A 25,720-nucleotide genomic window follows, 5' to 3' on the forward strand; every position below is an offset into this window, starting at 1 on the left:
TGGCGAGAAATCGTCGAGCAACACCACAGGCGGTAACAAGACGATCGGTGGCTCCAGCTCAAGGCGAAGGACGTATTACCCGACAACGTGCACGCGAACAGAGTGTTGAAAGCCGGGTCAGCGACGCGCCAAACCATCAACTAAAGGGTGTCCAGTCTCCCAAAAAACGTAAGTTGCATCTCATCTCACTCACAACGATATTCCCGTGGTCTTCAGTGGCGCGTCACTTTGTCCAACAACGCGTCTATCAAAAATGGTTGTTAATTCATCATTGCCGTTCGGGTACATATCTTTAAAAGTTTCATATTCTAATACATACGGCCACATCAACCTGAATATAGGGCATCCCGTCCGCTCTGCCGTACTCAAGCAGGTTAGAGATGGAATAGTACTACGGTGGGTGACCACGTGGGAACTCCCATTGCTGTATGTTTTTGTTTTTGGATCCCTTCGCTATTTTTTGATGGTTGTAAGAACATCATATCCAATTAACTTTTTCCACGGCAATTATATTGGAAGGGTGGTTTTTATTTTTGCGACTCGGGAACATTCACAAGATACATTCACATGATAATGTATTGCTAACCATCATCTACTAGGTCTATCCATGGTCCAAGAGACTATCGACAACGAAGATGGGGAACCCGAGGTCATGGACGAGGTGGACGAGGTGGACGAGGAAGATCTAGACCACTCTCAAGCCATTTCCGGTACAACCGCCAACTCTGCATCGGAGCTGGATCCTCTCCTAATGCGATTGAGTATCGCTGGGGCTTTCGCGGACGCGAACGTCACTTTGAAATACATATCTCGTCAAGGTGAAAGTTCGGAAGCTCTGGTCAGGTTTCATACGCAACTTGGCCCGGAGGGCTCTGGCAAACTCAGCAGAGTATTCCCAGCCCTATCCCACGAACTTGGACGGCGCGTTGAGATCTTTACATCTGCGGGGTTCATTGATCCAAAAGCTGTCATCGAGCAGATGCTCGAGGGCAAGCACATTGATTCTCTGGAAGCCAAGTACCGCCTTGAAGATGTTCTTCTAAAAATCAACCTTGCCCACTTTGCTCATGCGATGGTGGAAGCCTCAGGACCAGGACATTTGCAGGTTATTCTCCATAACATCGTCAGGTCTTTCCCTCTACCATTTGCTACGGGATTCGAAGAGGGCTCTGTCCAGCCAGGGGCAACGACGCTTATAGACTGTATGATGACGCTTGTCTTGGACATTAAGACGCAAATCGTCTTAGCCATCCTTGCCGAGACTAGCATTGACCCAGAGGGGATAATAGGACCACAATTCTTCGAAGCTCCAAGCGCCGAAACCCAGGACTGGGACATCGACTACCTGCTCGTGGATGGCAGGATCAAAAAAGTCTGCGACCAAATCGACCGAGATCGCAGCCTGAGGACGAAATACGTGAACCTTACCCGTGAGAGGCTTAAGGCCATACGGGAGCAGCTCGATCCCGAAGAAGATGAGGACTGCGAGAACTTGCAGGACGCATTTCCTTGGAAGGATTTTGTTGCCAACGCTCTTCGATTCGTCCAATTGCGCGATGCGGAGCTCACTAAGAGAATCAAGGCCCAAGGTGGTGCGGATCGGATCATCGAGGGGTTCAAGAACCAAGTTGACCCACCCAAGGACGAGGAAGATGAGGAGGACGAGGAGGATGTCGAAGAATTACAGGACCAAGTTGGAGAGGAACCGCCGCGGGTCATCTTCCAAGAACAGTCAGACGAAGACCGTCTTTCTACCCGCGATCGGTCGGAGAGCCTTCCGCAGCTAGATACGGTCTTGCAAAAGGGATCCCGGCATCCACCGCCTCCATCCGCTGAACCGGAAGTGCGAGTAGATGCGATGGAGGTGGAGGAGCCTGTCCCTCAGGTAAGAACTACAGCTATCAAGACCTCTCCAGTACGAAGGCTTCATGCCACCGCCTCACCTGCCCGGAGCCTTCAACCGACCGCTTCTCCGCCAAGTGGCCAGGCTACCTCCGCCTCCCTAGCAAGGAACCAACAAGATGTTCGCTCCCCAGTAAGGAGCATCTCCGCCACTGACTTCGCTATGCGCGTCGCCCGAGCGAGCACCCAACCCAGCCACCCACCGGAGAGTGAGAAGGAGAACCAACGTCGCAAATTCATTGATCGCCAACCGGGCGCCTCCCGTGTTCAGTTCGATGCTACGCAGGACGTGCTGACCGAAGGAGCCGGCCCTGTTCAACATGGACCATCCACCACCGCCCTCGGTAAGCGTCGCCGTGAGGACGGACAGGGCGATGATGATGATGGCGACTATGAAGAGGAGGACGATGAGGATGAATACCAGGAGGACACCCGCAATTCGTCGCCGGCCCGCCGACGCAGGTTGCCTGGCATTGATGGCTACCGAGTACCCTCGTCCACCGCCCCAGCTTCGTCGGGACTCGAAAGTTCGTGGCGTTCGCCTGGTTCGGATGGCGAACGGGTCATGGCTCACGGAACGGCGGGACGGCGTACGGGATCCATTGTAGTCCAGGGGGGTCGAAGGCTGGCGCAGAGGACAGTCAGGAAGCAGTCGAAGCGATGGACGGTTGTGGAAATGGATCAGCTGAAGCGGCTGATGGCAAGACACAAGGGTGCATGGAGGATGATGAAGCGGGAAGATGAGGACACCGACAACATCCTCGAAGATCGGGACGATGGAGCGCTGAAGGACAAGGCGAGGATTATGAGGTATCACATGGAGCGGTGAGTTATTAGCCTACATTTCGAGGTGCCCCGGGGACTAATTGAGAGGAATAGGACGCAGGAGAGATGCGCACCGGGATTTGTCCACGCCCCGCTGAGGACGGAACATAGAAGAATATTGGAGAGAGATTTCCCTGACAGGACATTCCTCTAATATATAAAGGACTGGACAGAAGACTAACCGGGAGATGATTGCTGTGTCTTGGGCGTCGTTTTTTAGTGCGCAGTTCTACGCTGGAATTTATAGCGGCCCTCACTCTCGCCTTGTTAATGGCGTCGGTTCCTGATGTGGTTCACGAGGAATCTCGTTTCTACTGGGGGGAGTTTGCGGCATTTGGCGCCTCTCGAAAACTCGGGGTTGCTCTCAGTTTCTTTCGTCAAACAGGATGCCAAGGGGGAGGCAAGCCGTTCATTTATATCTTACTGTTATCGTCGCCGATCCGGTGACGTGTATTCTTTCATGGCGTAAGGAATGGTTTCCAGTTACCATGGTGGTTTCTTCTCGCCGAGAATCCCTCATTCAATATCCAGTCCTGTGCCAGCTTCGGGATGGAATCGAACTGTTTCTCAAAGTCCATTCTTCCGATCGTCCTTTTCACAAGTCACAAGTGATCAAAAAGAGTGAATCATTATGAAAGCTCAAAAGCGTAATCAGAATGCGAGCTCTACGTTGCAACAGCAGTAACTACATGTATACACTCAGATTCGATCCCCTCGCTCCGGCCTTTTTCTTTCGCTCACCAGCATAGTTCTCCCTATCCTACCATTCTTTCATTACGATGGCTTATTGATGGGGTCCTGATACGCCCTTGTCTCTTGATTCTCCCTCATGCTCTCCCTCCGGATCGTCGGCTGTTCCGACTGGATCGTCTCGACGATCTTAGCCGTCTCGACCGCGTCCTCGCCCTTGTTGCTCGTGTCCGGGTTCCGCGACAGAAGGGGGATGGTTTGGTCCGCCACGCCGTTGCTGGGTCCCTTTTGCCCGCTCATGGGGTCGCCGGAACCCTGATGCGGTAGCTGATGAGCGCGTGTCAGTAGGGTTGATAGTGATCAAGGCCGGGACGAAAACAAGAATCGAGGAAGCTCAGAGGGAATAGTCAGAAGGAAATTCGTACAAGAGGGGCCTGTTCCTTGGCTGCGGTGCGGCTGGCGTTGCTCCATAGGTAATAGCCGAGAGGTACGCAAAAGAGTACGGCTCCGATGATACTGGAAAAGGGTTGTGTCAGTAGCTTGACTTTATCGATGCCGCTTGATTGAAAGGTTAGTGGAACATACTAAGGTGCGGGTCCGCCTTGTTTTTTCCCTTTGATGCGTTCCGAGGCATCGGCATATGTGCGTCGTGCTGAGATTGGGAGTCTGAGAGGTGAGGAGTGGATGGCGGATCGTTGAAGAACAATGGTGGATCGTGAGGAGATCATGGTTGCGGTTCCTGGGGTTTGGAGATAGGAAGGTGGGGGAAATTGAGACCTTCCAAAATGGATGAGGTGATGATATATGGTCAATTGGACGTCGGACTCTCCAAGGGGATAAGTATCAGGTATGGTGTATACTGTCGAGCTTGTTCTTTTATGCGAATTTCAAGGAGCACGTTCCGAATGGTCAATTGTTCAATGGCAAGGTGAACAATTAAACTCTCAATTAACGAGGTGACAACGACGTCGATAATATTAATGGATCAGGCCCTGGAGAAAAGGAATTGCATCATACTGACTCGCGATCCTCAGTCTGCCTACCATTTACTCATGGCCCAAGAGAACGTTGGAAACTGTCGGGTCTTCCCATTCTTCCGTTTGAACGTTTCAACGAATTAGGTGGCATGGCCATTTCCTTGCATTGTTCATTGTCTCATGAAACATGAGGTTGACTTTAGAGGCTCTAAAGTTGGTTGGTCATGATTTCATCATTCCCATATGTATCGTGATGATTTCGGGTGGTGGATTCCCGATCTTGGGCCGAGTGATAGGGGTGTTCTGCAAGCCGAAGCCGAATGCAGGGTGGACGGGACAGTGGACCATACATAATTAGATGATGGAACAGCCTTACGAAATACGGTATACCCCGCCCATTGCAACTCCTAGTCTCCACTCCAGTGCAGTCGCTCATCGTTATTCCGGAGATGGAGAAGGGATACACAGACATACACTGGGTGCTGGGACAAGCCTCGCCCCGAAGCCGCAATTGGTTCCCACTGTCTGATTGGATAAAGATAAAATGGAACGAGAAATGAATAGGGAAACCTGTGAATGATAGACCGGTCAAACAACAGGAAAATAACTGATCATCTCGCGGGTGATTGGTTGTTTTCCTCGCACCTTACCTACTACGTATATCTCAAGTGTTTAATAATTACCTAGGTATTACCTCCTACAATCCTTCCGACATGGTGGGTATTAGTAAACCCAATCGGGTGGCGAGGACTAGTCGAACGATCCCCTGCTCAGTCAGAGAGTCGGACGACTAAGCGGCCGCAGCCGTTTCTAAATTCTAATATCCGGCAGGCTACAGGGGTTTCCGCCACTGTTTTCCTCCTCCATTATGCAATGACCAATGATAAGACTACAAGTCTACAAGTCTACAAGTCTACGTCAAGGGATACCAAGACTAGGCCACCACCAGGGCCTCAGAACTTCGCATCGGAAACCAGGTGCAAAATGCATCTAAAATAGAAGAAAATGGAACCCACCCAGAATGCTGTTCGTTTATCCATAGGCGGTGGACACACCTGACTTACGAATGTCCATGTATCTGCCTTTCCAGTCTTCTATAAATCCCTTTGATTCCCATCTTGAATTTTCCTCTTCACCCTCGCCATCCTCGAATCCAGTTCGAATCCAGGTCAATCAAGCTTTGCAGAGAGCATCTTACCCCGCCTGTTCTCTGATATTGAATCAATCCCGTATCCAATATACCTCCCCTTCCAAACCACCCACACAGTCATGGACCGCCTTCCAGTATCCATGGCCAATACCATCGCGACCCTTATCACTGGCGTCGAGGGCTTCACCGTTGCCGCTGTTGCCCAAACACTTACCACCGTCGCCCAAACCATCGTCAACCCTACCACGCTTGTATTGGGTCAATGGAGACTCTACCTTGGACGGCTTGCTCGCGGTAAGATCTCGTGTGATACTTCCCAAACATGCCATGTCTAATAGTATATTATAACATCAGCATGGAACCCGCCCATAGAAATGCCCGCCTAATCCCTCCTCGCCTCAAGGGGGCATACTTTTTGACTGGTTTGCGGGACAGCGTTTTGGGAAAAGGACGATGCGGCAAGCCGTGTTCGGGCCATGGAAAGGCTGGAAATAGGAAACACAGGACGTGTTGGAAGGGAAATATTAGGCGAATTTTTGGATAAATAACTTTGTTTCGTACTGACTGCATCGAATAAATGCAAGAGCAGTTCGTGTTTTTTTTCGGGAAGTTTGTTAATCGTATAAAACTAAACGTAGGGAACGCCAAGAGAATCACAGAAGGGGAGTACAGAAGGATGAATATGAAAAGAATATCTTGATATTCCTCTAATAATGTATCTAAGTCGGTGAACTCTATGTCAGTTTGACCTTGTGTGCGCCTGGAAACCTTTGTGTCTAAGCAGAGAAGATACAATGCCAATGTGGACGGACACTAGACACCAGTTACCCGCTTTTTGACAAAGAAATGACAGAGCACTGACTAGACGGAAATGAATCGCAAAGGGCCAAAATATATGAAAGTCAATGTAGGTTCCTTAAATGCCTTTCCGATGATGTCCTGAAATTGTCCGTCCTTGGAATAATGAGGAAACCAAATCCGTTGCGCCGTCTGTTGCTGATGATAAAATGGCTTATATCCTTCCTCAGATCGGAAGCGGGTTATATGGCCGTAGATTCGGAACTGAACGTAAGAAGTCGAGGGCTGACTCACTCGTCTCGATGTCCTGGTCGAGATCTGCCGTCGGGGGAATTTGGGTCATCATGAACGGGCAAGGAAGGGTCCTTCAGGGATGAGTTGGCTTCAGAAACAAACACATCGACCACGGAATTCTCTCCCGTATGTGCCTCCATTTCACCCTGCGCCTGCCAGCCATCCGTAACATTGATCGGCTCGTCGGCGGCGGCTGCAGCCTCGAGACCACAGGTGTTGGTATTGTGCTTCGCACGTTGGATGAAGGGGATTTGAAGAATGCCGACAATGGCGATACCGCAGGCGCCCCACCAGGCAAGAGCGTCGAGGCCGATGTCAGCGCCGAATCCGAAGAGCAAGCCGGCGATCGGACTGGCGATCATGCGGCACAATCCCCCGGTCGATGCAGCGAGGCCATTGACAGTGCCAAGCATAGATGGAGAGGAAGCCATAGCGGCTTCTTTGATAAGGATGAGGAGGAGAGGAAAGGCGAGAATAGAGCAGATGTTTCGGAGGGCAAGGCAAGTGAAGATGCCAGGGTAGACGAGATGCTGCGGAAGGAGTGTGAGATACGGGACGAGGAAGAGTGCGAATGGGTGGCCAGTGGTGACGACAACGAAGGTGCGCCAGACTCCCAGGAAATTGACAAGTGGGGGGAAAATGAATGCCTGGATGAAGAGGGCGAGGAGGCCATCGACAGACATGATGATCCCGACGGATTGGGTAGCGAGGCCCAGACCACCAGAGAGTGACAGAGTCGGAGCACGGCCGTCCTGTAGGAAGATAGGTAGGAGATGGTCGAAGCACATGGAGTGATAGGTGAACCTGCAGCAATGAGTCAAGTTAACAGGGGGGTTCTTACAGCTTTCTCTCCGTCTTCCTCATCAATGGGTCTCCTGAAGCCGCTTGAGTGTCTGTTTTCGTTGAATTTTGGTACTTACAATCCTAGTGCGACGATGAGCATGACGATAGGTTTAGTGAAAACCTTGCGATAAGTAAATGATGGAATCGAAGGAGTCCGCTCCTTCGCGTAAAAATCCAAGGATTCGTCGGACATGGCATATTCAGCATGAAATGTCCCATACACATCTTGCTGGCCATCAGTGGCGCGAGAGAGCAGTGGTTCGTTCGTGCCATCACCGAGTAAGGTTGCCTCATTGTCCTTTAGGAATGCAGAGTTTGTTTCTTCCAGTAAGAAGAACCCAGCAACAATGGAGACGGCAAGCAGGGCGGCGCAAATAAGATTGGGAAGCAGGTATGGGAACCTACCGAAGACCGAGTCCGATGGGAAGACCGATGGGAAGCTCTTCGCCGGGTGGGCAAAGTAACCCCCAATAGCCGGGCCTACCATGGTGCCGACAGACCAAATGAATGGCATCACAGCGAAGGCTTTCGGCTCGTGGGCGGGGTTCTTGACCAGCTCGCCAACCATTGTTTGGATGACCCCAATGTTGCCATTGAGTAGACCGCCCAGAATCCGCCCAGCCAGAGCCAGCCAGAAGTTACCAGCAAACCCAACTATGAGCAGACTCGTTAGAGTGCCCACGCAACCGAAGAGGAGGATCGGTTTGCGACCCACACGATCGGAGAGGGATCCCCAGAACATGCCCGTTACTGCTTCGGCAGCGGAGAAGGCGGCGACCAGGATGCCGGCATAGAACGCGGCCGAGCGCTCAGGAATGCCGAAAGAGATGGTCATAGGCCATGAGTAGGGGAAGATGGATGTCAAGGCCACGGGTTCTGCGAGGCGGACGAGCGCTGCTCAGTGTTAGCCAGTGCAGATGCAAGAGGGGGATTTGATCCTGGATTGTAGTGTCTGGAGATTGAGATATAATTGAAAGTCACTTACCCAGTACTCCCAATTGTGCCGTTGGAAAGACGGAGTTGGCATCGTCAACCCTTGCGGGGGCGGGATGGACCTCATGACGAAAGTGTTGATCTTGAGGTTGTGAAGCATGGAAACGGGGTCTTTTCTGTGGTGTAAGAAACATGTCTTTTGAAAAACCTTTGAACCTTACGGTTGTGCCAACACACGATCCAATTAGTGCTTCACCGAAGCTGATCTCTGATGAGTTCCTCCTCCCACTATTAGTGCAGATGTGGAAAGATGGGGAGAATCACTTCTTGGATGCGCTTGACCTATACAATTCCCTGGATGATAGTAGACAAATGGTGGATGAGTAGGTGAATTGGGGTGCTGGATTCACGCTGTGAGACGGAATTATGATGATGGAGACGAAAGAAGAAGTGTTCGTGGCGAGAGGAGAAGACATGAAGGAGGGGGAAAGTTTTGTATGTGGAGAAGTTGAGGTCCCGATGCAACAGAGTTAGGTAGAACGCTAAGCCTATTGTGGATGGAGAGTCGTATTGTTGCAGGGATGCAGAGATGGCAGGGCTTGATTGGAGAATTGGAGAAGCAAATAGAGGAGATTCATTGATCGCTGGTATGAAATGTTGCAAAATGCAAACGCATGCGGCATGAGGAGTGAGCACCAATTCATGGAACTTTGATTTCACCGCTCTTGATATATCCGCTCCCAAAATTCCCATGATCCGGGTTGCTGGTGTTCTACCGAGTACATGCGGTTCCGTCCCAAGGGCAACCACCCCACCTATGCCTCTTAAATTTATTAATATACTCCTCAACTGCCAGTCGTTTCCATGGTCGTCGTCATTGGCAAGTCCGCGGCACCTAGTACCAAGGAAGGATCGGCGTATGAAGAACAGTTGCGATGAATATCCAACGGATCTTGATGATCGACTATTCACGTTCCACATTTATCCCGCCTTCATACAGTGTGCTGTACTAGTCTAGATGTAACAGCGACGCAACTTCTTCACTGCTGTGTTGTTATTCATATATTTCCCCTCACTTAACATGATGAATTTCCTCCCCAACGTTGGGCAGGTTGTTGAACGAAAAGAGCCAGGATTGAATGCATACATTTTTCATCCAATGATGAGTCTCCAATCAAGCCAGGTAGTTTGGCTCTATCGTGGCAACAGACCACTTAAATGCGAGTGCCGACCCTAAGAGGAAATGCGCTCAGGATAGCGTTCAAACTAATTACGCGTTGGCTGGCCAGGCTTGTCCATTGGATATCTTTGCCGGAATTGGTCGGTCAACTTAGTCACCACCTGACCACGAGTTTACAGTGGTTGGGGATGCTGTTGGCTGCAGTTCAACGACTCCTCTTTCTTCAGCACATTCCCCTGAAAGATCCGGCTTGTTGGGGACGAAAAGGCACGGTTTCCGCGGCCATATCCGGCGAAAGAGCTCGGATGTCTAGAACGGAGGATTTTCTCCCGCCAAACGCATTCGCATAAGCGGCCGGCCGATCCATTACAGCAAACTGAACACGTAAGGGAAATTCAGGCCCGAGAAGCCGGCAAGTATCACAGATCACCCGACCAGATGTCACGAACTTCTTCACCCGGGATTCCCGACCGATCATAAACAATGCATGGAGCAATCAAAAAGTTACGTAAAACGACACGTTCATTTTTCGGGAAGGTCCAGTCTCATCAGGACAGAGCTGATATGCTCGATCTTCCCCGCTCCAGGGCACTACAGCCCATGTCAGATTTAGTGGTGATATCCTGATGTCGTGAAGTATCGCAGCATCTTCACGTTGATATGGGGATCCGATCAAAGCCATCCAGTAACCTACATGATGACCCACCGCTGCCCACCCATCGCGCAAATCCGATTAAACAACTCATCCCGCATCTCCATCGCCGTCACCCGATGATTCTCCCCCTCGCGCGTCACCACCTCCACCCCATCCTTTAGATTCCGCTCAAACGCCCACCCGACCACCAGCCGTCCCTTCCACCCATAGCCGCCGACCTTCCTGATCTCCGCGATCTCCGCGATCGGCACCGTCCAGATCGCCAGCGCGCGCACCGTGTCTTCCGCGCCGTGCATCATAGCCGGCGCCACCTGCCCCGCGACTTTCTCCGCCCAGAACCCGACGAAGGGGACCACCGCGTGCGTCACGATCACGACCCGCCCTTTATGGCCGCGGTAGCGCGCTTTGAACTGCACCGGTCCGCCGATCTTGCGCTCGGTTTTCGAGGCGGGGATCGCGCCGAGGCGGTCTTTAGCGTGTTGCGAACCGGCCTTCGCTTTGGCCGCGTCGATGCCGATTGCTGCTGAGAGGGTGGCGCGAGTTGTGCCTTTGAAGAAGCCGATGAGCTTTGAAGCCCGCTGCGGTTTACCGTTGGTCGTCTCATTTGGCGGTTCGGTGCTGGAAGTTGGAGAGGGAGCTATGGCCGCTTGTAGCTCCGTTTCGGAAGCACCCAGCGGTGCGTCACCTTCCGTGGCTGCAACTTCAGTAGAATTATTAGACGTAGTCTGAGATGGTGGAAGTGGACTAGTTCTCGGTACGGGTGGAAGAGGAGCATGGTTGGCTTCGCCGATACGCAGAAGGGTAATTGTAACTTGCGCGTTGGTAGGGATGCCCTTGAGAAGTGTATTTCGCAGGTCTAGCAACTTCTGCCAGTGTGGGTATGTGTGATTGAGCCACTCGACACCACGCTGAATAACTGGGTCGCCAAAAAACCCAAATCCAATGCCGAACGTTGCCACTTTCGAGATCATATAAGGGGTTATAAAGAACGAGCCTAAGAGTATCGGGAGTACTAGACCGGCGAGACGTAGTCGATGGAGATGTTTCGGAAAAGGGGGCATTGGAGACAAGGCACTGAGAAATCAGTCGGCACACTCGAAAGGAGTCGGTGTTTGGGTACTCACTTTCCAATCCTTTCCCACGTATCGCTGACCTCGGCCATGCCGTATATCATCGGCCCCATAGCCTCGAAGATCGCCTTTTCCATTGGCTCCTTCGTTTTGTCATGCCTCTTCGATAGCGGTCCTCCTTGTGCTACCGCCTTTGCATCCGCAGCCTCCGCGGCGATTAATGACGTCCGATCCGGACCAGCCTTTGCCCCGCGATCTTTCGCAGTTGGGCTTTCGTCATCCTCGCGTTCTTCTTCGTCGTTGGCGCCAGCAAAATTCGCATCCCTTTTGCCCGCAGCGCTACTCAACGCGACGTTGGCGATCCCGTTGACGAGATTACTGGCTTCTTGCTCCACTGCCTCTCCCTTGTAGTTCTCGGGAGCACCGGTTGCGCTGTCTGTGCTGCCCAAGTCTCCGGTAGCGGGCTTCTGGACACCCCCGCTCGTTCCATGCACAAGTGCTAGTGGCACCGGAGGGAAGAGAATGGGTCGTAAGGGCGGGTAGGCGACGAGGACGAGGAGTATGATGAGGAATAGCGGCAAGAGGACATCAAACAGACATGCTGCAAAGTAGGCCTACTCCATGTTAGAAGTACTGGGTGACTCGGATCTCAGGTCGACGGACAATACAGAACAATGATGTGCGCCACTTTTCTTTCCATGACCGTAACCGAATCATGTGTTTCCCAAATTTCACCACACCGACCACCACAGTGACGTATAGCCTCTCAAGAGTGCTCCGTAATTCAGCTGGGGTATAGTCGGCCTCCTGCGCGAGGTTCATATCCAGACTCCCCCGTGCAGGATGCGGCGTTTCCTTGAGATGATGCACTTGCTATGACATGTTAGCTAGCTCCCTCCACCACGGAAATCCCATCCACCTACATTGTTGAATCTCCTCAATAGGAGCCATAACTCCTCGTTCCTCAATCCCCCAACCACCGGCTTCGGGACGTTACTCTCGTCTCCATCCCACCCAAGATTGGTTACATCGCCAATTGAACCGTGATTCTGTGGCATCTGCGCGGCGCCTTTCTCCGGATGATCTGCTATTGCAAGCGCATGACTCGCCGTGGGCTCGGAACGCATCGTGGTATGCAAGTCCTCCTTGTCTACGTCTAGGTCGTCGGGGATAGGGAGGATGTCCATCACGGCGGTAGTCGCTTCGTCCATGGTGAGGGACATGCGTAGTTCAGCACAAACTTGAAGGATTCCTGGAGCGATGGTGATTCCATGTCTGGACAGAAGTGGACTTCCATCTTCTTATCTATGATGTTGTCATACAGGCTTGAGGACATCAAGAGTTTAGGACAACGGAAGCAAGTAGAAGGCACGTCATAATGAAAGTGGCGCGTCCTGGCCCCTGGGTTCGGGTGGGACAAGCGTCGCGATTAGCCTGGAGTGATCATCCCTAGTCTCCCGCTTCGCAGCTTGACCGGCATAGGAACCGGAGATTCAGAGCTAGCGATTACGATGGGCAATTCGCTGATGTGACTCCATATAATAGTAAGGTATGATATCTCATTTCATATCGGGTTGATTGGCAAGACAGGCACTTTATAAGTACCAAATACGTATACGCGGACTCGCATTCGAAAGTCGAAAGGGTATCAATATATCTTCAATGTAGGTACGTCTCATAGAACAGAGCAATTCCGCCTCTACTGTTCCTCGCCTTCCCTCGAATCCTCCATACCGGTATCAGAAGGTGGTTTCTCCTTGTCGCCCAAACTTGCAGCAATGCTCTCTTGCAAGTCCTCATCCAACTTCGACGCCAGGCCGGGGAACATGCTTCTCGCCTCCTGCTCTCCATCGTCCCCGTCCTCGGGTTCATCCTCCAGATCCTCGAGGTCGCTCAACGAACTGCCACTATCATCGTCTGCATCTGTACCCTTTACTCCCGCTGCACCCTGGCCTGAACCATCGTTTTCCGACGCCGTGCCTGATCGTCCGTTCGAATCAATGATGACTTGAACGGTGCTGGCCCGTGTGGGTGTAGGTCCATTCGTAGAGCCATTACTTGGAGTGGAAGCGCTTGCAGGCGCCACCGGCCTTGTCGCAGCAGCTTCGGCTTTGCGATGTACCTCTCTCCGCCCGACGCCCTTGGTCCTCGATCTACTGGTCTGATCACTGGGCTGTATGGGAACGGCCACGCTATTCAGAGCGGCACCGCCAGTGGCAGGCGTGCCGGCTCGAGAAAGATCCGACGCACCATCCATGTGTCCATTGGCGGACAACATTGCGTTCGGTGCCATGTTCGAGATGTCCAGCTTCATCGCGATTTGCGTGTACATCAAGGCGTATGTATCTCCGATGAGGTCATCGATCAATGTGGGTTTCATGAGGCCGTTGTTGGCCTTCTTAAGTTCGATCACATCTCGGAGGATGTCGAGGAGAGGGGAGGTTGTATCCGGAGAATGGGCCCATTGCTCTAATCGCGCCGACCGAACATTCCATTCATCGTGGCTGAGGTTCTTGAATACCGTGTCTTCATGCCCGTCGGGGACCTTGCCCGCACGTCGTAGAATCTTCAGGTAGCCGACGCAGAGCTCCTGCCATAACTTCGAATGCTGGAAGAACTCGTGTGGCTTCTTCCGAACGCGCTTGGACAGAAGTTCGAGGCTGGCTCGGTCGCCAAGCTGGACGAGGATGCGCACAAAGAACTGGGTGTATCGCGTGGTATATACGAAGTGACGCCCGGCTCGTTCATGTTCCGGTTTCCAGACGTTGACAATCATCGTCTTCGTGAAGATCGCCTGTGTTAGTTCATGTTTGACGCCGATTGCGGCAGTGATGTCGTCGGCGGAATCATCGTAGATAACATGTGCGGCTCGCAAGGTCATGCGATGATGCCACCCAGACTTGTCAGCCGATCGCAATGCCTTGAGCACACCAAGTACGTAAGGCTCCCAGTCATCCATTTCAGTCGGTTGCGGCAGTTTCTGGGCGTACGAGATCGAATTCAGAATTTCGCAAGCCTCTTCGAGCGATATGTCTTTGCACTGAAGTAGCTTGTGGGTGATGGAAAGAAGCTTGTAGCGCGGCTCGAGAATCGGGTCCCTTCGACTCTTCGACGGAAGGAGATTGACTGCGATCGTGAGCTGCTCGATCACATCTTCCCAGCTTGGAGCGGCCGCGTTTCTTCGGACGTCCTCCGGAGCTCGATACATTTTCCAATAGCACTTGGCGAGCATGTAATGATACGGCCACTGCCCTTCTCGTAGTGTGATAGCCTTGCCAAACAGGGCAGCTGCGTACTTCCATGCCGTATAAAGCCCAAGCGGGTTAAAAGGCACGGATTTATACATGGTCATGTTCTGACTGCTAAAGTTTCGTTGCTCGCTCTCTCGAATGGAGAAAGCATGCATAGAGAATGGTTCTCGCGAAGATGAGTATATCCGCATCCCGAAATCGGCGTACAACTGTGCCATCTGGGAGATGTCCTCTGGAGATGTATCGGCGGTTCTGACAGCGCATGCAACTGCCATTGTATAAGAGTGTATCGCCTGTCTCTGATAGGCGAGGATCTCATGGCTGCCCGCATTGATCTTTTCGGCGGTCCAGGAAACTCGCTCCTCAAGCTGACTGTCATACCCCTGGCCAATCCTGTGCCACGTTTTCCAGCGGTCCGCATCGAACTCGAGGTCTTGATGGAATAGAGCAATGGCCACGTCTAGATCCTCAGTTGATCCACCTTGCAGTCGCTTTTGGGAGCGGAATTTGTTGAATGCAAGACTGCCGATAAGAAAATACCAGCCTTTTTCCGCTGGCGGCCACACGCCAGCAGAGATGGGCCTGCTCTCGCCAATATCTCCCACGCCATTCAGGCATTGGTAAAGACGGAGCGGGTTGATTGGAGATTTGAGGAGGGATTGAACCAATTTCTTGTTGATCACCATCTCGTCAACAACCTTAGCACGACCCAGGGCTGCCTGGACTTTCTCGATTGCAGATCTTAGCTCCATCTTCGGGATGTCTTTGAGCCCAACTTTTTGCACTTGGGCTATGACAAAATCCAGGAGCCGCGTTGCAGTTTTCCGCGTGAGTGGTTCGGCTGCTGCCGAGTCTGTGATGCTGTGATCTGCAACGTCGTTCACGCTAGTACAGCAACGCAGATCATAGAGGTCGTAGAGTGCTTGGATCAACTCCGTTTCTCCTTCAGTATCAATTTGCCACAAGTCAAGGAGTTCATCCTTCATCATTCGGAGTAGGGCTTTGTTGGATGCCTTGCAGATGTAGCGAATGCCGAGCGAGTCGTGCAGCGCCCTGAGGAACTCGACTTTGAGGTGATCTGAATCTTCGAAAGCCTCCTTGTCCTGAATCATTCCTTCTTTAACGAGCTGGTAGAATAACATCCAGGAGCGAACCTCCAAATCGTGGAGTACAGTCGCCAACTTGTTGAACGGAGAATTCGGACGATTCTCTCCAATGGGCGACACCTGTCCGATGCGCTGATTGATTTCGAACAAACTGAATGAATGGAACAGACGGCATAGCTCTGCGACAGCATGGGTGGACGACCGGAGATGTTGGTCATCGAAGCATTCGAATGGATTCTCGATCGTCTTCAGTGACAATCCCAACGCTTTATGCAAGAAGTCGGCAATGAGCTTGACTCCAGATATCAGCTGATCTTGTCTCTCCACCGGCATCGCATCTTGATACCTCGGGCTCTTGAACTCTTCAACGACAGCTTCGATGCTTCGAATATAACACGAAACGACTTTTGTGGGGTAGTCAATCGCCTCGTATGCGTCGCGCAGACGCTGCCATAATGAAAGCTTCAATGAAAGATCGCTATTGTTAAGAAACTTCCTCATTTCCGCTGCTTGGTCGAAGAGATCAATGTTTCCGTGAGAAGAGTCATGTCCTCCACCTATTCCAGGGATCAGGGGGTCTAGCAAAGGCTCTAAAGTTTCAATAACCGTCGCGGGGTCCGTTTCGTTTTGATCGAAGATGGAGAGGAAAGAGTCTTTCATCTGGATCTTGCTCAGCTCCCGCTCCGCGGCTTCTTTCGACAGCTCCGGAATAACAGCATTATTCTGAAGGACGATGTGAGTGTCATGGGTAGAGGACATGGTCTCTTGAAGATCTTTCAGGCACATGACGATGTGCGACTGTTCAATACCTTCGGCGACATTGAGATGGAAAACCGCGGTCCATATGTGACGTATCTGGAGATCGTCGAGCTTTTGAGATGGCGCGTTGACGAGGTTAACAACATAATTAGCCACGTAGGCCCATCTCTCCAACCGATCCTTTTGGGACGATTGTGTGCTGAAGTCTACACCGCTTCCGGGGTTACGAATCAACGTGTATACGTCCAAGTGTAGTTCGTAAATGGTCTGGCACAGTTCGGCAAGATCCATATCGGCTCGCCAGAACCGATTCTCTGACGCAGTGGCTGTAGGTTTACACGCACCTCTCTCAAGATCAAGCACTGCTGTCGTCAGACGATCAAAAATAAACTCATCCATGTGAACCAAGGTTTGGACCACCGCCCTCTTCAAATCGTCTGGCCATTGGTGACGGAGATAACTGGACTCGCAGCGGTCCGAGGAATTCGCAGCGGTGAATTGAGGGTCGGGCTTTAGCAATGAAGATAACCAAAGCCAAGACGCCTCCATCGCTGAAAGCCATGAACCATTGATCCGTTGAATGAGGTTCGGTAAGCCATGTTCGGCAGCAATACGTAGCTTGTCGGAAGGGTTAGACCTGCCGGACTTTGCGTTTCCCAGGAAAGCATTTAGCCCTGCCTCGCGAGACGTCTCAGCAATGGTTTCGGCCGATGGCGGATTTGCCAATCGAGCCACGATCTCAGGCGTAGGCTCGCGGGCTAGAGTCTGAATGTCGTGAAGTGCAGTGTTAAGGGTGCCGGGTTTGGGGACGGCGGGGTGATCCTTGAGCAGTTGACGAAGTTGCTCTGCATCACCGATGCTAGAAGACTTCATTTTTTCAAGGAGTCGATTGGTAACGTCAAAGAGCACATCGTCTGTCTCCGAATAAGGCCGCAATTGCTCGGCAAGCTGCTGGTCGGGGTCAACATTCTCCAGCTCATGACCATTGCCGCCGTCTGCAACGCTATCTCGTGCACGAATGCGCTTGCTCCTGGATCGAACACCATCTGCAGTCTCGGGAAGACCTGCAGAGTCGGTGGATCTCTTCCTAGATGGCAAGCTGATCGGTTCGTTCGTGGGCTCCCTCTTGATAGCTTCACCTGGGGGAGCACTGTCACTCATCTCTACGTCAAGCTTCTCTGTTGGGGTATCGGGAGTAGTCGTGGGTGGTTTTTCCGGACCTACTTCGTTTGCAACTATGGTTTGGCTAGTTATAACATCGTGCTTGAGCGCTTCGATTGGGTTCGATTCGGCAGGTGGAGGAGCTGGAGGAGTTGGGGGAATTGGAGGTGACAGGTGCGAAGGAACCACAATCTCAATTCCATAGCCGGAGTCGGTGGTACCGACGCCCTGGCTTTGGGTGTGGTATTGCTGGAGCAGCGCCTCGCCAACGCCCGACCAGGTATAATCCGAGAGACTCAGCCTATACCTGGAAGCAGGCGCCTCTGGAGCTATATGTTGTATGTCATCGTTGCCAGCGAGATTCTTGAGCTGCGCGAATCCTGGTTCGTCGAGATTGCGAAGCAATGTCAAAGCCTTGTGACTCGGTTTAAAGGAAGAGAGGGGGCGCTGGCGTGCCGACAGGTCGTCTTCGAGTCTTTGAACGATCTAAACCGGATCTATCAGCAGCTGACTGAAAATAGGAGTCGAATGACGAACCTGTTTTAACCTATGCGTGGCGTACTGCTCTTCAAGACCGATCTGTCCGGTAATCGCCTGCAAGCCGTCATCCTCTCCATCTAGAACTGCTTCGATGCAGAACCGAGCGGCACGAGTGCTGCCAACCAAGGCGGCAACGGCAGAGGCTCTTCTCCATAGGTCCAGATCGGCGTCATCTTTATCCAGCGCATCCGCGAATAGCCTTATGATCTCCTTGGCAGCTGCTTTGATAGCTTTCGGTGACTTGCGCGCTTCATCAACGCTGTTGCCCGTGCCTGCATCAGTGGCTAAGGTCTGAAGCCTCTCAAGTAAGAACTGGCCATGGTTCTTGAACGACAAATGCAGGATCTGCAGCAGAGTATTGGGAGTCCCCTCAGACGGCCCGGCCAAGATCACTGGGCCAGTGTGAAGATCCTCGATCCCAAGGTCATCGTATGGGATATTTCCGAACTGCTCAACCTTGCTGAACTCGGATTGTGCTTCGGGATATTTGAAGATGTCGGACTTAAACAGCGCATCGTATGCTTCAGCTGCTTCTTTGAATGACCGAGGACCCTCTGAATGGAATCGTAGTGCGGTCTGGTAGAGCTTGAGGGCCTCTTCGATCTGGATTTCCTTGGTGTCATCGACCTCCTCGTCGGAGACGTTATCATACTCGATATTCAGCGCCGTGAAACCCGACTAGAAATAGGATATACAATTAGCTAATGTCAAAGTGGGTATCTAGAGGTTTGCGCACCATGATGGCTTAGAAAGGTGGACGTATCTGCTATACTAAATCGGTAGATGAAACCATATACTCAAGTTCGAAGGAAGTGAAAGGAGCATCAGAAATCAAGGTGCGGCCTGTCGCCGGCCGCAGAGTTTGCGGTCAGTGAATTGTGAGGCCGACCATTAATATTAGTCGTAAGAGTGCGGGTGGGAATCGCATGGATAGTGAGTGATATGGATGGAGCGTGAGGTTGGAGGAACACGTCGCGTCTGGCCACTTTGGACACACTTGGATGTGAGGCGCGAATGAGCTCATAACCTCAGCCGGGCTGTTAGGTAACGACCAGGGGTAAATAGAGTCTAGGGCGCCAATAATGGGTGGGTGGTTTGGCAGTGCACCCTCCCATTTAGGTGCCCTTGTAGGCTCTTCACTGCCTAGTTCATAGGGAGGCCTAGCGCCTGGAGCTCCCCTCAAGCTGTTCCTGTCTTCCTTCATTCCTTGTCCCCTACGGAGCACAGCTATTCCCCATATTATCTGTCCACTGCTCACAAAGCTTCCTGTGTGATGCTCAACCTGAACGTGAAATCACAGCAGCATCAGTAACAGCTGCAAACCGACCAAATCCCTTCCACACGTCCTCTTTTATAGTTCAGTAAAGCACTGGCATGATGCTAGCTTAAGGATTGTGAAATATCTACGAACCTCTCCTCACACACATCTTGCTCGACCGGCATCGCTGCTCTCTCGGTCGCCATGGTTGTAGCTCCCGCCATCCCAGACCTCTTCGAAGAGGAATTGCATTCTGTCCTTGCTGCGCGAACCGAGTCTCTTCCGGCTTTGAGAGAGCTAGGTCCACCGGATCTGGTACACTTGGTCAAGCAGCCTGCGAAATCCCCGACCAAGCAGGTAAGTTGGCCTCCTTAGACAGTCTCGCGGTATGGCCGTGGCTAACTCGAACAGTTCGGTGTTTACCACCACGTCACTGGAGTCGACGCCTCGACTTCCGCGAGTCTTGCCGCTTATATCAATACTCTCACCTATACTCCGCATGATAAGACGAACAAGGTAGTGTCAGGTTTATACTGGTTCGTGTGGTCCGTTCCCATCCCTTCGCAAGAAACGCTGACCGTATAAGCTGCTACAATGCCTTCTCACGCCTCGATATGCGAGTCCAGGTGGCCATTCCCGGCACCGTCGAAGCATACTGCATAGACGAACGAGATAACAAGAGAGTCGCGACCGATGACCTGTGGCTGGAGACATACCTTTGCAGCGTCCTTCGCGCATACTCCTACGCGGACGATGGCACCGGCGAATCGATCAAGCGGATAATCGGCGTCCGACGATTCAACCCGATCACGAGCACCGACTCGGAACACAAGTTCATGGACGCGGCGGAGCGGCTGTTCTTCAATGGCTGGCAGCTGGGCTCGGATCCGGAGATTCAGGTGCCGAACCTGGTGTCGAATCACTTGACCACGGGGTTGCTGAATTACATCCACACGACTGGTCGATATGCGTCGGGGATCAATCTGTTCGAGAAACTACGCTCCAAGGACCCGGAGATCTCCTCGCTCCTCGCGCGAGTGTACTTCGCTGCCGACGAGGAGGTCAAGGCGGTTCAATTACTCCACGAGGCGATCCAAGAACTGCCGATGGACTATTCCCTCCTCGACTGCCAAGCCGAATTCTGCAACAAGAAGAATCGCCCGGACTTGGCGCTGGAAATCGCGAAGCGCAGCGTTGTCTCGGCACCGAGCGAATTCGGGACGTGGGCTAGGTTGGCGGAAATTTACATCAGCATGGAGGATTGGGATCTCGCACTTTTGACGCTGAATTCCTGTCCGATGTTCACATATCAGGATAAGGACGCGCCTCGGCTTCCCGAGCCTTTGCGCGTGTCGCTACCGATCCTACCTGAAAGCATGTGCGATGAAATCGACGATAGTCAGACGCCGGACATGGAGATGGTGCATCCCCAACTGCGGAAATTGCATGCGGCTAGTTTCAAAGGGACGTTTTTGAAGGCATACACTCTCCTAACCGAGATCACCAAGAAGATCGGCTGGGATCAACTCCTGAAAATCAGAAGCCAGGTGTTCGTCATGGAGGAAGAGTACCGCAACGAGAAACAGACCGTCCACAGCGTATCGCATAGTCGCAACGCTAGCACCACTGCATTGCGGAGCAGTAGCCCTGCCACGAATGGACACGGAGAAGACGGCCGGAACAAGGACGATGAAGACGCGGAGAAGGAGGAGAAGGACGATGACGAAGACGCGGAGAAGGGAAGCGAAAGTGACGATTCAGCTTCACCATCACAGAGCGAGCCTTCCAAGGATTCTAACATGGGATTGGAAAGGCCGCAGTTGACCGTCGCCTCAGAAGTCGTGCATGCTGGAGGTAGCGATGATGTAAGCACCTGTACTCTGCACTATCGTGTATCTCTTTGCTGACATTGGCCTGAATTAGCCCGAGGGTGCAAACAACACCAACTACACTCAATTCCGAAACAAGCGGCTTTGCGAGAGGTGGCTCGACAACCTCTTCATGGTCCTGTACGAGGATCTGCGCGTCTACACCATCTGGCGCACGGAAATGGCGCAGTACCGACAGCAGCAGCTCGTGTACAAGAAATCGGCCGAGGAATGGGAGATCTTGGGCGAACTGGCGGACCGACTGCACCATTACGATGAGGCGGTCGAAGCCTACCAAGCGTGCTTGGGCATTCAATTTTCCCCTCGAGCGATGAAGGGCGTCCTGAAGATGTACGAGAAAAACGGAGACGTACGATTGATACTCGGGGGGTTGATTCGCCTGGTGACCTGGCAATATCGTTGGTATTCAGAGGTAAGTAGACTCGCGGATCGCTGCTCTCGTGCCTGGCTGACTACGATTCTCAGTTCTCCCCGGTGTTGCTCTTCACGGTTCGAAAGTTGATCGAGGATGAAGGTGGCGTCAAGGTTCGGAGCATCATCCAAGGAACCAGCATGCCACAGAATGTCCTGGATCTAACTCACCATTACGCTCAACTATGCTCAAGCTTCAAGAGTTCGGGAAGCGAGTCGTGAGGCGACTACCTCGTTTGTTTCTTTGGGTCCTTGACATGGGCAGTATAATCTTTTGTAATACGGCCAGGTATGGTTGGCATGGGCGGATGCGGTATCGTAGGGTGTATTGCAGCGATTACAGCAGCGTAATGATTATTGTTGGTGCAACTAATTCTGCAAATGGATGCCGCTGTGCCAAGGAGATCTTAATGGTCGTAACTCGTACCTGGTGCTCACACTACACGTCTATCAATCGAATGGCTTCGACCATATGGCTTACTGTTTATTCGAGGAAGGATAGCAAAGATCGAAGAAACCGTATTTTAAGGCAATAGTCGCCATATCTCGGAGCGCCGTACTGTTTGATATGCTCTGCCTTGATTTTTATCTATCCCAGAGAGCTAGTAGTCGCAGTAAACAGCCTGATTCCGGAACCATGAATATGCCATGCAATAAAGACCACAACGTCCCCAACGATACTCCATCCCGGCGGACGCTTCCGTGCCTTAACGGTAAGACTTTTGGTATTTCGCGCGCGCACCTGGACCGCCGAACTTCTTCGGCTCGCATCTCCGGTTGTCCGCGACCAACAGGGTCCTGTCGTACTGCACCAACGCCTGCTTCAACTGGTTCTTGGAGTGCTCATCGACGTATTTCTGGTAGTAGGCAATCTGTTGTAATGGCCGTGGTTAGCGTTCTGACGTTCCTTTTCTTCATCGTCTAGATATCCTTTCTCGGGAGGTTCACGTACGATGGACTTGGCAATCGCCTGTCTGATGGCGTAGATCTGGGATGTGTGACCACCGCCAGAGACGCGGACGCGGATATCGACGTTGGCTATTTCCAGACATGTCAGCATTCCTGCTCCAACCCAATTCGACTAAATCGAGGATATTCGTATAACATACCGAACTTATCGGCGCCGAGGATGAGGATCGGCTCGTAGACCTTGAAACGGAGGACCTGCGGTTGGAGGAGGGAAAGCGGTTTTCCGTTGACCTTGACAATGCCTTTGCCAGCCTACGAGATCGCTATTAGCAGCGCGCCTGGAGATTCTCCGGATGGTATCGTACCTTGCAGTGGGCGACGGCGGTCGCAGTCTTCTTCTTGCCGAACTTCATGTCACTGTCAGCGGATGTCGAATCAACGTAGCATGATCTCCAACTTACGCATTGTACGCTCTGTGTAGAAGCCATGTTGGATCAAAGCTTCACGTACTGTCGTGCAGAAAGCAATGTGTGGTGTTGCGATGGGACTCCGAATTGATGATTTGAGGATCGTGAGGTGGAAAATGGCGAGGAGAGGTGGGTCGGCATTTGCCGTTTCGCTTCCACCAGCGTTTGTGTGAGACACTAAGCCTAGTTTGGACTAATGATCATGTGACACACATTCCCTTGGATTTCCACGTGACCACCTCCCTCAGACTATCCAGAGTATGGAAGTTGCCTCCTTGGAATGGCAGCCAATTTCAACGTCGAAATTCAGTGCCGCAAGTCGGATAAGCGTCGTTATTAACATCTATCTTACAGTTTACGGATAATGTACAGGTCTACAGCAATGGGATATCTTCAAAAATACACATCAACCTTCACGCCCTTCGCCTCCATCGCGATGTATCTTCCGCACAGGCTCCTGATGATGGGCTTCGAATATGATCGAGTCCACATCCTTCATCTTCGCCTTCAACTCCTCCTTGTACCCCTCCCCTAGTTTCTGGCCAAGTGTATCCAGAACAACCGTGATACGTCCTCGCAACTCCTTCAAAACCGCTAAACAATCCGCTTGGGAATAATGCCTAGCATGTTTGTGACCCAACACGTAGCCGCGAAGGGGCTCCACCGCTTGTAATAACCGGTGAATCGCGGCCATATTTTCGACTCTTCCATGCGCTTTCTGGGCAGTGGTAACATACACCGAAAGGCATTTGGGATCGTGGATGGATTGTTCGAACATCATTCGGACGATATTGTCCGCATCCCGGAATGCACCACTCAGGTTTTTGAGTCGCCGTGCACATGCACTAAGGGCAATGAGATACGAGCTCCGAGTCGGTTTGATGCCAGCCGCTGGAAAGTCGACCTCCAGCGCATGTACCGTTTCTTGGCTGCTTCGAGTGGCGCGGAAAACCCGGAGCAGCATGTCCATGGCTGCCTCGTCAGGAAGTAGGGTGTCCCAACCAGGCCCAGACTTCGATGTGAGCAGGGAAAAGTACTCTGACGCAATCACCTTCAATCTCAGTTTAAGACAGGCCTCCAGTAAGAGCGACAGAGTGTTGTTTCCAAGCTTGACATATGATATTGGAACATGTCTGGTTGGACGGCGGTTGGGTGTCCGGGTCGAGACGGCGCTGTCGTTGGGAACAAGCGCGTTTTGTCCCGAGACCAATTGGGGAATCAGAGTAAACTCATTTTCTCTAGGCCCTTCAGATGGATCAAGCGATGGCACATCTAGCGATATGCCAGCTTTCCGATCGCTCTCGCCGTGCTCGTGCTCTTCCAACTTGTCCGTCTTGTCCACCCCGTCAACGCCAGGTCGTGTGCCTGAGGAGCCCGCTGGCAATAAAGAAACCGCTCCCTCCTCCTTCTTCTTGGAGATGTTAGGTATGCCCATTGTCTGCTCAGCCAACACAAAAATATCCCGGACATTGGCAACATCGTTGCTCAGCAGGAGCAGACGTCCCATTGCGCAGACAAGGCCTTCTTCTACGACAATATCTCCGTTCATCCACTTGTCGCGAACAATAGCCCAAATGCGGCGTCCTCGGAGAACTGCCTCCTCAACTTGGCGCATCTTCTCGTTGCCTTCTTCAACACGCTTCAAAAACTGGGAATTGGCGAAATCCTTCAGTTCATTATCCGCGAGGACCTGGTCGTGTAGGAATGTTAGGACGATCGAATAGGTAATATGATCCGGAGCACATGGTCCATGTTCCGGTAATCTTGATATAATACCCCAGAGCTCATCCGCTGCGTTGCCTCGCGCGCACACAGACAGCGCGGCGTTGGCGTGCATAGTCATCGGCTCGACTCGGGAATTGGGCGCGGACATCGAATGAAAGAGGGCGACCGCTCGGGAGGGCGCAGTTGGGACTTTGTCCGCATATCTCGCAAGTCCTCTGAGAAGAGTGGTAAATGTATAAGAGTCAGGTGCTTGAGCCCGTTTCTTCATCTATTTGGTTAAACGGTTAGCATAATCTGAATCGGCCATGGTCGGATTGCTGAACTCACATCGTTAAACGTCTTCATCGCTTCATTGACCTTCCCACTCCTCATGAGATGATCCAGGAGAAGATTCCAGGGGACTGTACATTTCTGGGTTTTACTGGCGAGATGGATCATCTCCGTAGCCTTACTCACTTCGGACAGAAGGAGCAGCCTTTGGACATGATCTGCCAGCCTAACCGGATCTTTAAGCCATCGCAGTTCCGCCTCTAAACTCTTCGGGTTGTGGGACGGTCGTCGGACAACCGCGTTTGGCCCGGATCCATCTTTGCGATTCGCGCTACGATCGTGTGAATCGGCGGCTCTGCCATCTTTGCGATTCGAACCCCGTTCATGCGAATCAGAGGCTCTGCGCTCACTCCCACCGTTCTTAGGAGTCCGAGGATTCCCTTCTGCAACCAGTCGTCGGACCGTTAGAGTTCGAATTGTAGGAGCATTGACTGCTATACGGAAACGGGCGTGGTTGCAGGCATGTTGAAGGCCGATACAGCGCTTCAGCATGAATGCCCTTTGGATCAGTAGCTGAACGTCCTTGCGATCGGCTATTGGATTGATTTGCGGAGTGTAGCCTCTCAGGTTGAGCGACGATGCATTTTGCAGAGAAAG

General features: G+C 52.1%; 8 protein-coding genes across 8 annotated transcripts; 2 read left to right on the plus strand and 6 right to left on the minus strand.

The window, feature by feature from the left end:
* The first annotated feature begins 257 nt into the window (after positions 1–257).
* P152DRAFT_333313 (uncharacterized protein) lies at positions 258–2,997 on the plus strand. The gene is made up of 3 exons (XM_033675281.1): positions 258–396; positions 600–2,727; positions 2,782–2,997. The coding sequence occupies exons 2-3, from the start codon at positions 608–610 to the stop codon at positions 2,879–2,881; spliced, it is 2,220 nt and encodes a 739-aa protein (XP_033534604.1). The 5' UTR covers positions 258–396; positions 600–607; the 3' UTR covers positions 2,882–2,997.
* A 434-nt stretch (positions 2,998–3,431) lies between these two features.
* On the minus strand, positions 3,432–4,373 carry P152DRAFT_332257 (uncharacterized protein). The gene is made up of 3 exons (XM_033675279.1): positions 4,003–4,373; positions 3,843–3,933; positions 3,432–3,744 (listed from the first exon to the last, which is right to left on the minus strand). Exons 1-3 carry the CDS (start codon positions 4,143–4,145, stop codon positions 3,502–3,504), a joined length of 477 nt encoding a protein of 158 aa, XP_033534605.1. The 5' UTR covers positions 4,146–4,373; the 3' UTR covers positions 3,432–3,501.
* Positions 4,374–6,632: 2,259 nt separating this feature from the next.
* P152DRAFT_466296 (MFS general substrate transporter) lies at positions 6,633–8,606 on the minus strand (the record flags this gene model as incomplete). Its single annotated transcript, XM_033680685.1, has 4 exons — positions 6,633–6,829; positions 6,872–7,440; positions 7,557–8,373; positions 8,465–8,606. 4 exons carry the CDS (start codon positions 8,604–8,606, stop codon positions 6,633–6,635), a joined length of 1,725 nt encoding a protein of 574 aa, XP_033534606.1.
* Positions 8,607–10,282: 1,676 nt separating this feature from the next.
* Positions 10,283–12,444, minus strand: P152DRAFT_396524 (uncharacterized protein; the record flags this gene model as incomplete). The annotated part of the gene is made up of 5 exons (XM_033676362.1): positions 10,283–11,321; positions 11,372–11,476; positions 11,543–11,931; positions 11,981–12,190; positions 12,241–12,444. The coding sequence occupies 5 exons, from the start codon at positions 12,442–12,444 to the stop codon at positions 10,283–10,285; spliced, it is 1,947 nt and encodes a 648-aa protein (XP_033534607.1).
* A 416-nt stretch (positions 12,445–12,860) lies between these two features.
* Positions 12,861–19,099, minus strand: P152DRAFT_458151 (uncharacterized protein). Its single transcript, XM_033679390.1, has 3 exons — positions 18,871–19,099; positions 18,132–18,812; positions 12,861–18,080 (listed from the first exon to the last, which is right to left on the minus strand). The coding sequence occupies exons 1-3, from the start codon at positions 18,871–18,873 to the stop codon at positions 13,017–13,019; spliced, it is 5,748 nt and encodes a 1,915-aa protein (XP_033534608.1). The 5' UTR covers positions 18,874–19,099; the 3' UTR covers positions 12,861–13,016.
* Positions 19,100–19,359: 260 nt separating this feature from the next.
* Positions 19,360–21,914, plus strand: P152DRAFT_513981 (chaps-domain-containing protein; the record flags this gene model as incomplete). Its single annotated transcript, XM_033682834.1, has 5 exons — positions 19,360–19,749; positions 19,804–19,908; positions 20,019–21,257; positions 21,316–21,693; positions 21,747–21,914. The coding sequence occupies exons 1-5, from the start codon at positions 19,597–19,599 to the stop codon at positions 21,912–21,914; spliced, it is 2,043 nt and encodes a 680-aa protein (XP_033534609.1). The 5' UTR covers positions 19,360–19,596.
* A 485-nt stretch (positions 21,915–22,399) lies between these two features.
* On the minus strand, positions 22,400–23,089 carry P152DRAFT_396031 (40S ribosomal protein Rps16; the record flags this gene model as incomplete). The annotated part of the gene is made up of 5 exons (XM_033676337.1): positions 22,400–22,564; positions 22,645–22,730; positions 22,802–22,913; positions 22,967–23,008; positions 23,063–23,089. The coding sequence occupies 5 exons, from the start codon at positions 23,087–23,089 to the stop codon at positions 22,400–22,402; spliced, it is 432 nt and encodes a 143-aa protein (XP_033534610.1).
* Positions 23,090–23,366: 277 nt separating this feature from the next.
* On the minus strand, positions 23,367–25,701 carry P152DRAFT_513983 (uncharacterized protein). The gene is made up of 2 exons (XM_033682835.1): positions 25,121–25,701; positions 23,367–25,061 (listed from the first exon to the last, which is right to left on the minus strand). The coding sequence occupies exons 1-2, from the start codon at positions 25,613–25,615 to the stop codon at positions 23,475–23,477; spliced, it is 2,082 nt and encodes a 693-aa protein (XP_033534611.1). The 5' UTR covers positions 25,616–25,701; the 3' UTR covers positions 23,367–23,474.
* Between the last annotated feature and the right edge of the window lie 19 nt (positions 25,702–25,720).

This window comes from Eremomyces bilateralis, assembly GCF_010015585.1.
Source record: "Eremomyces bilateralis CBS 781.70 unplaced genomic scaffold P152scaffold_8, whole genome shotgun sequence".
Lineage (NCBI taxonomy): Eukaryota > Fungi > Ascomycota > Dothideomycetes > Eremomycetales > Eremomycetaceae > Eremomyces > Eremomyces bilateralis.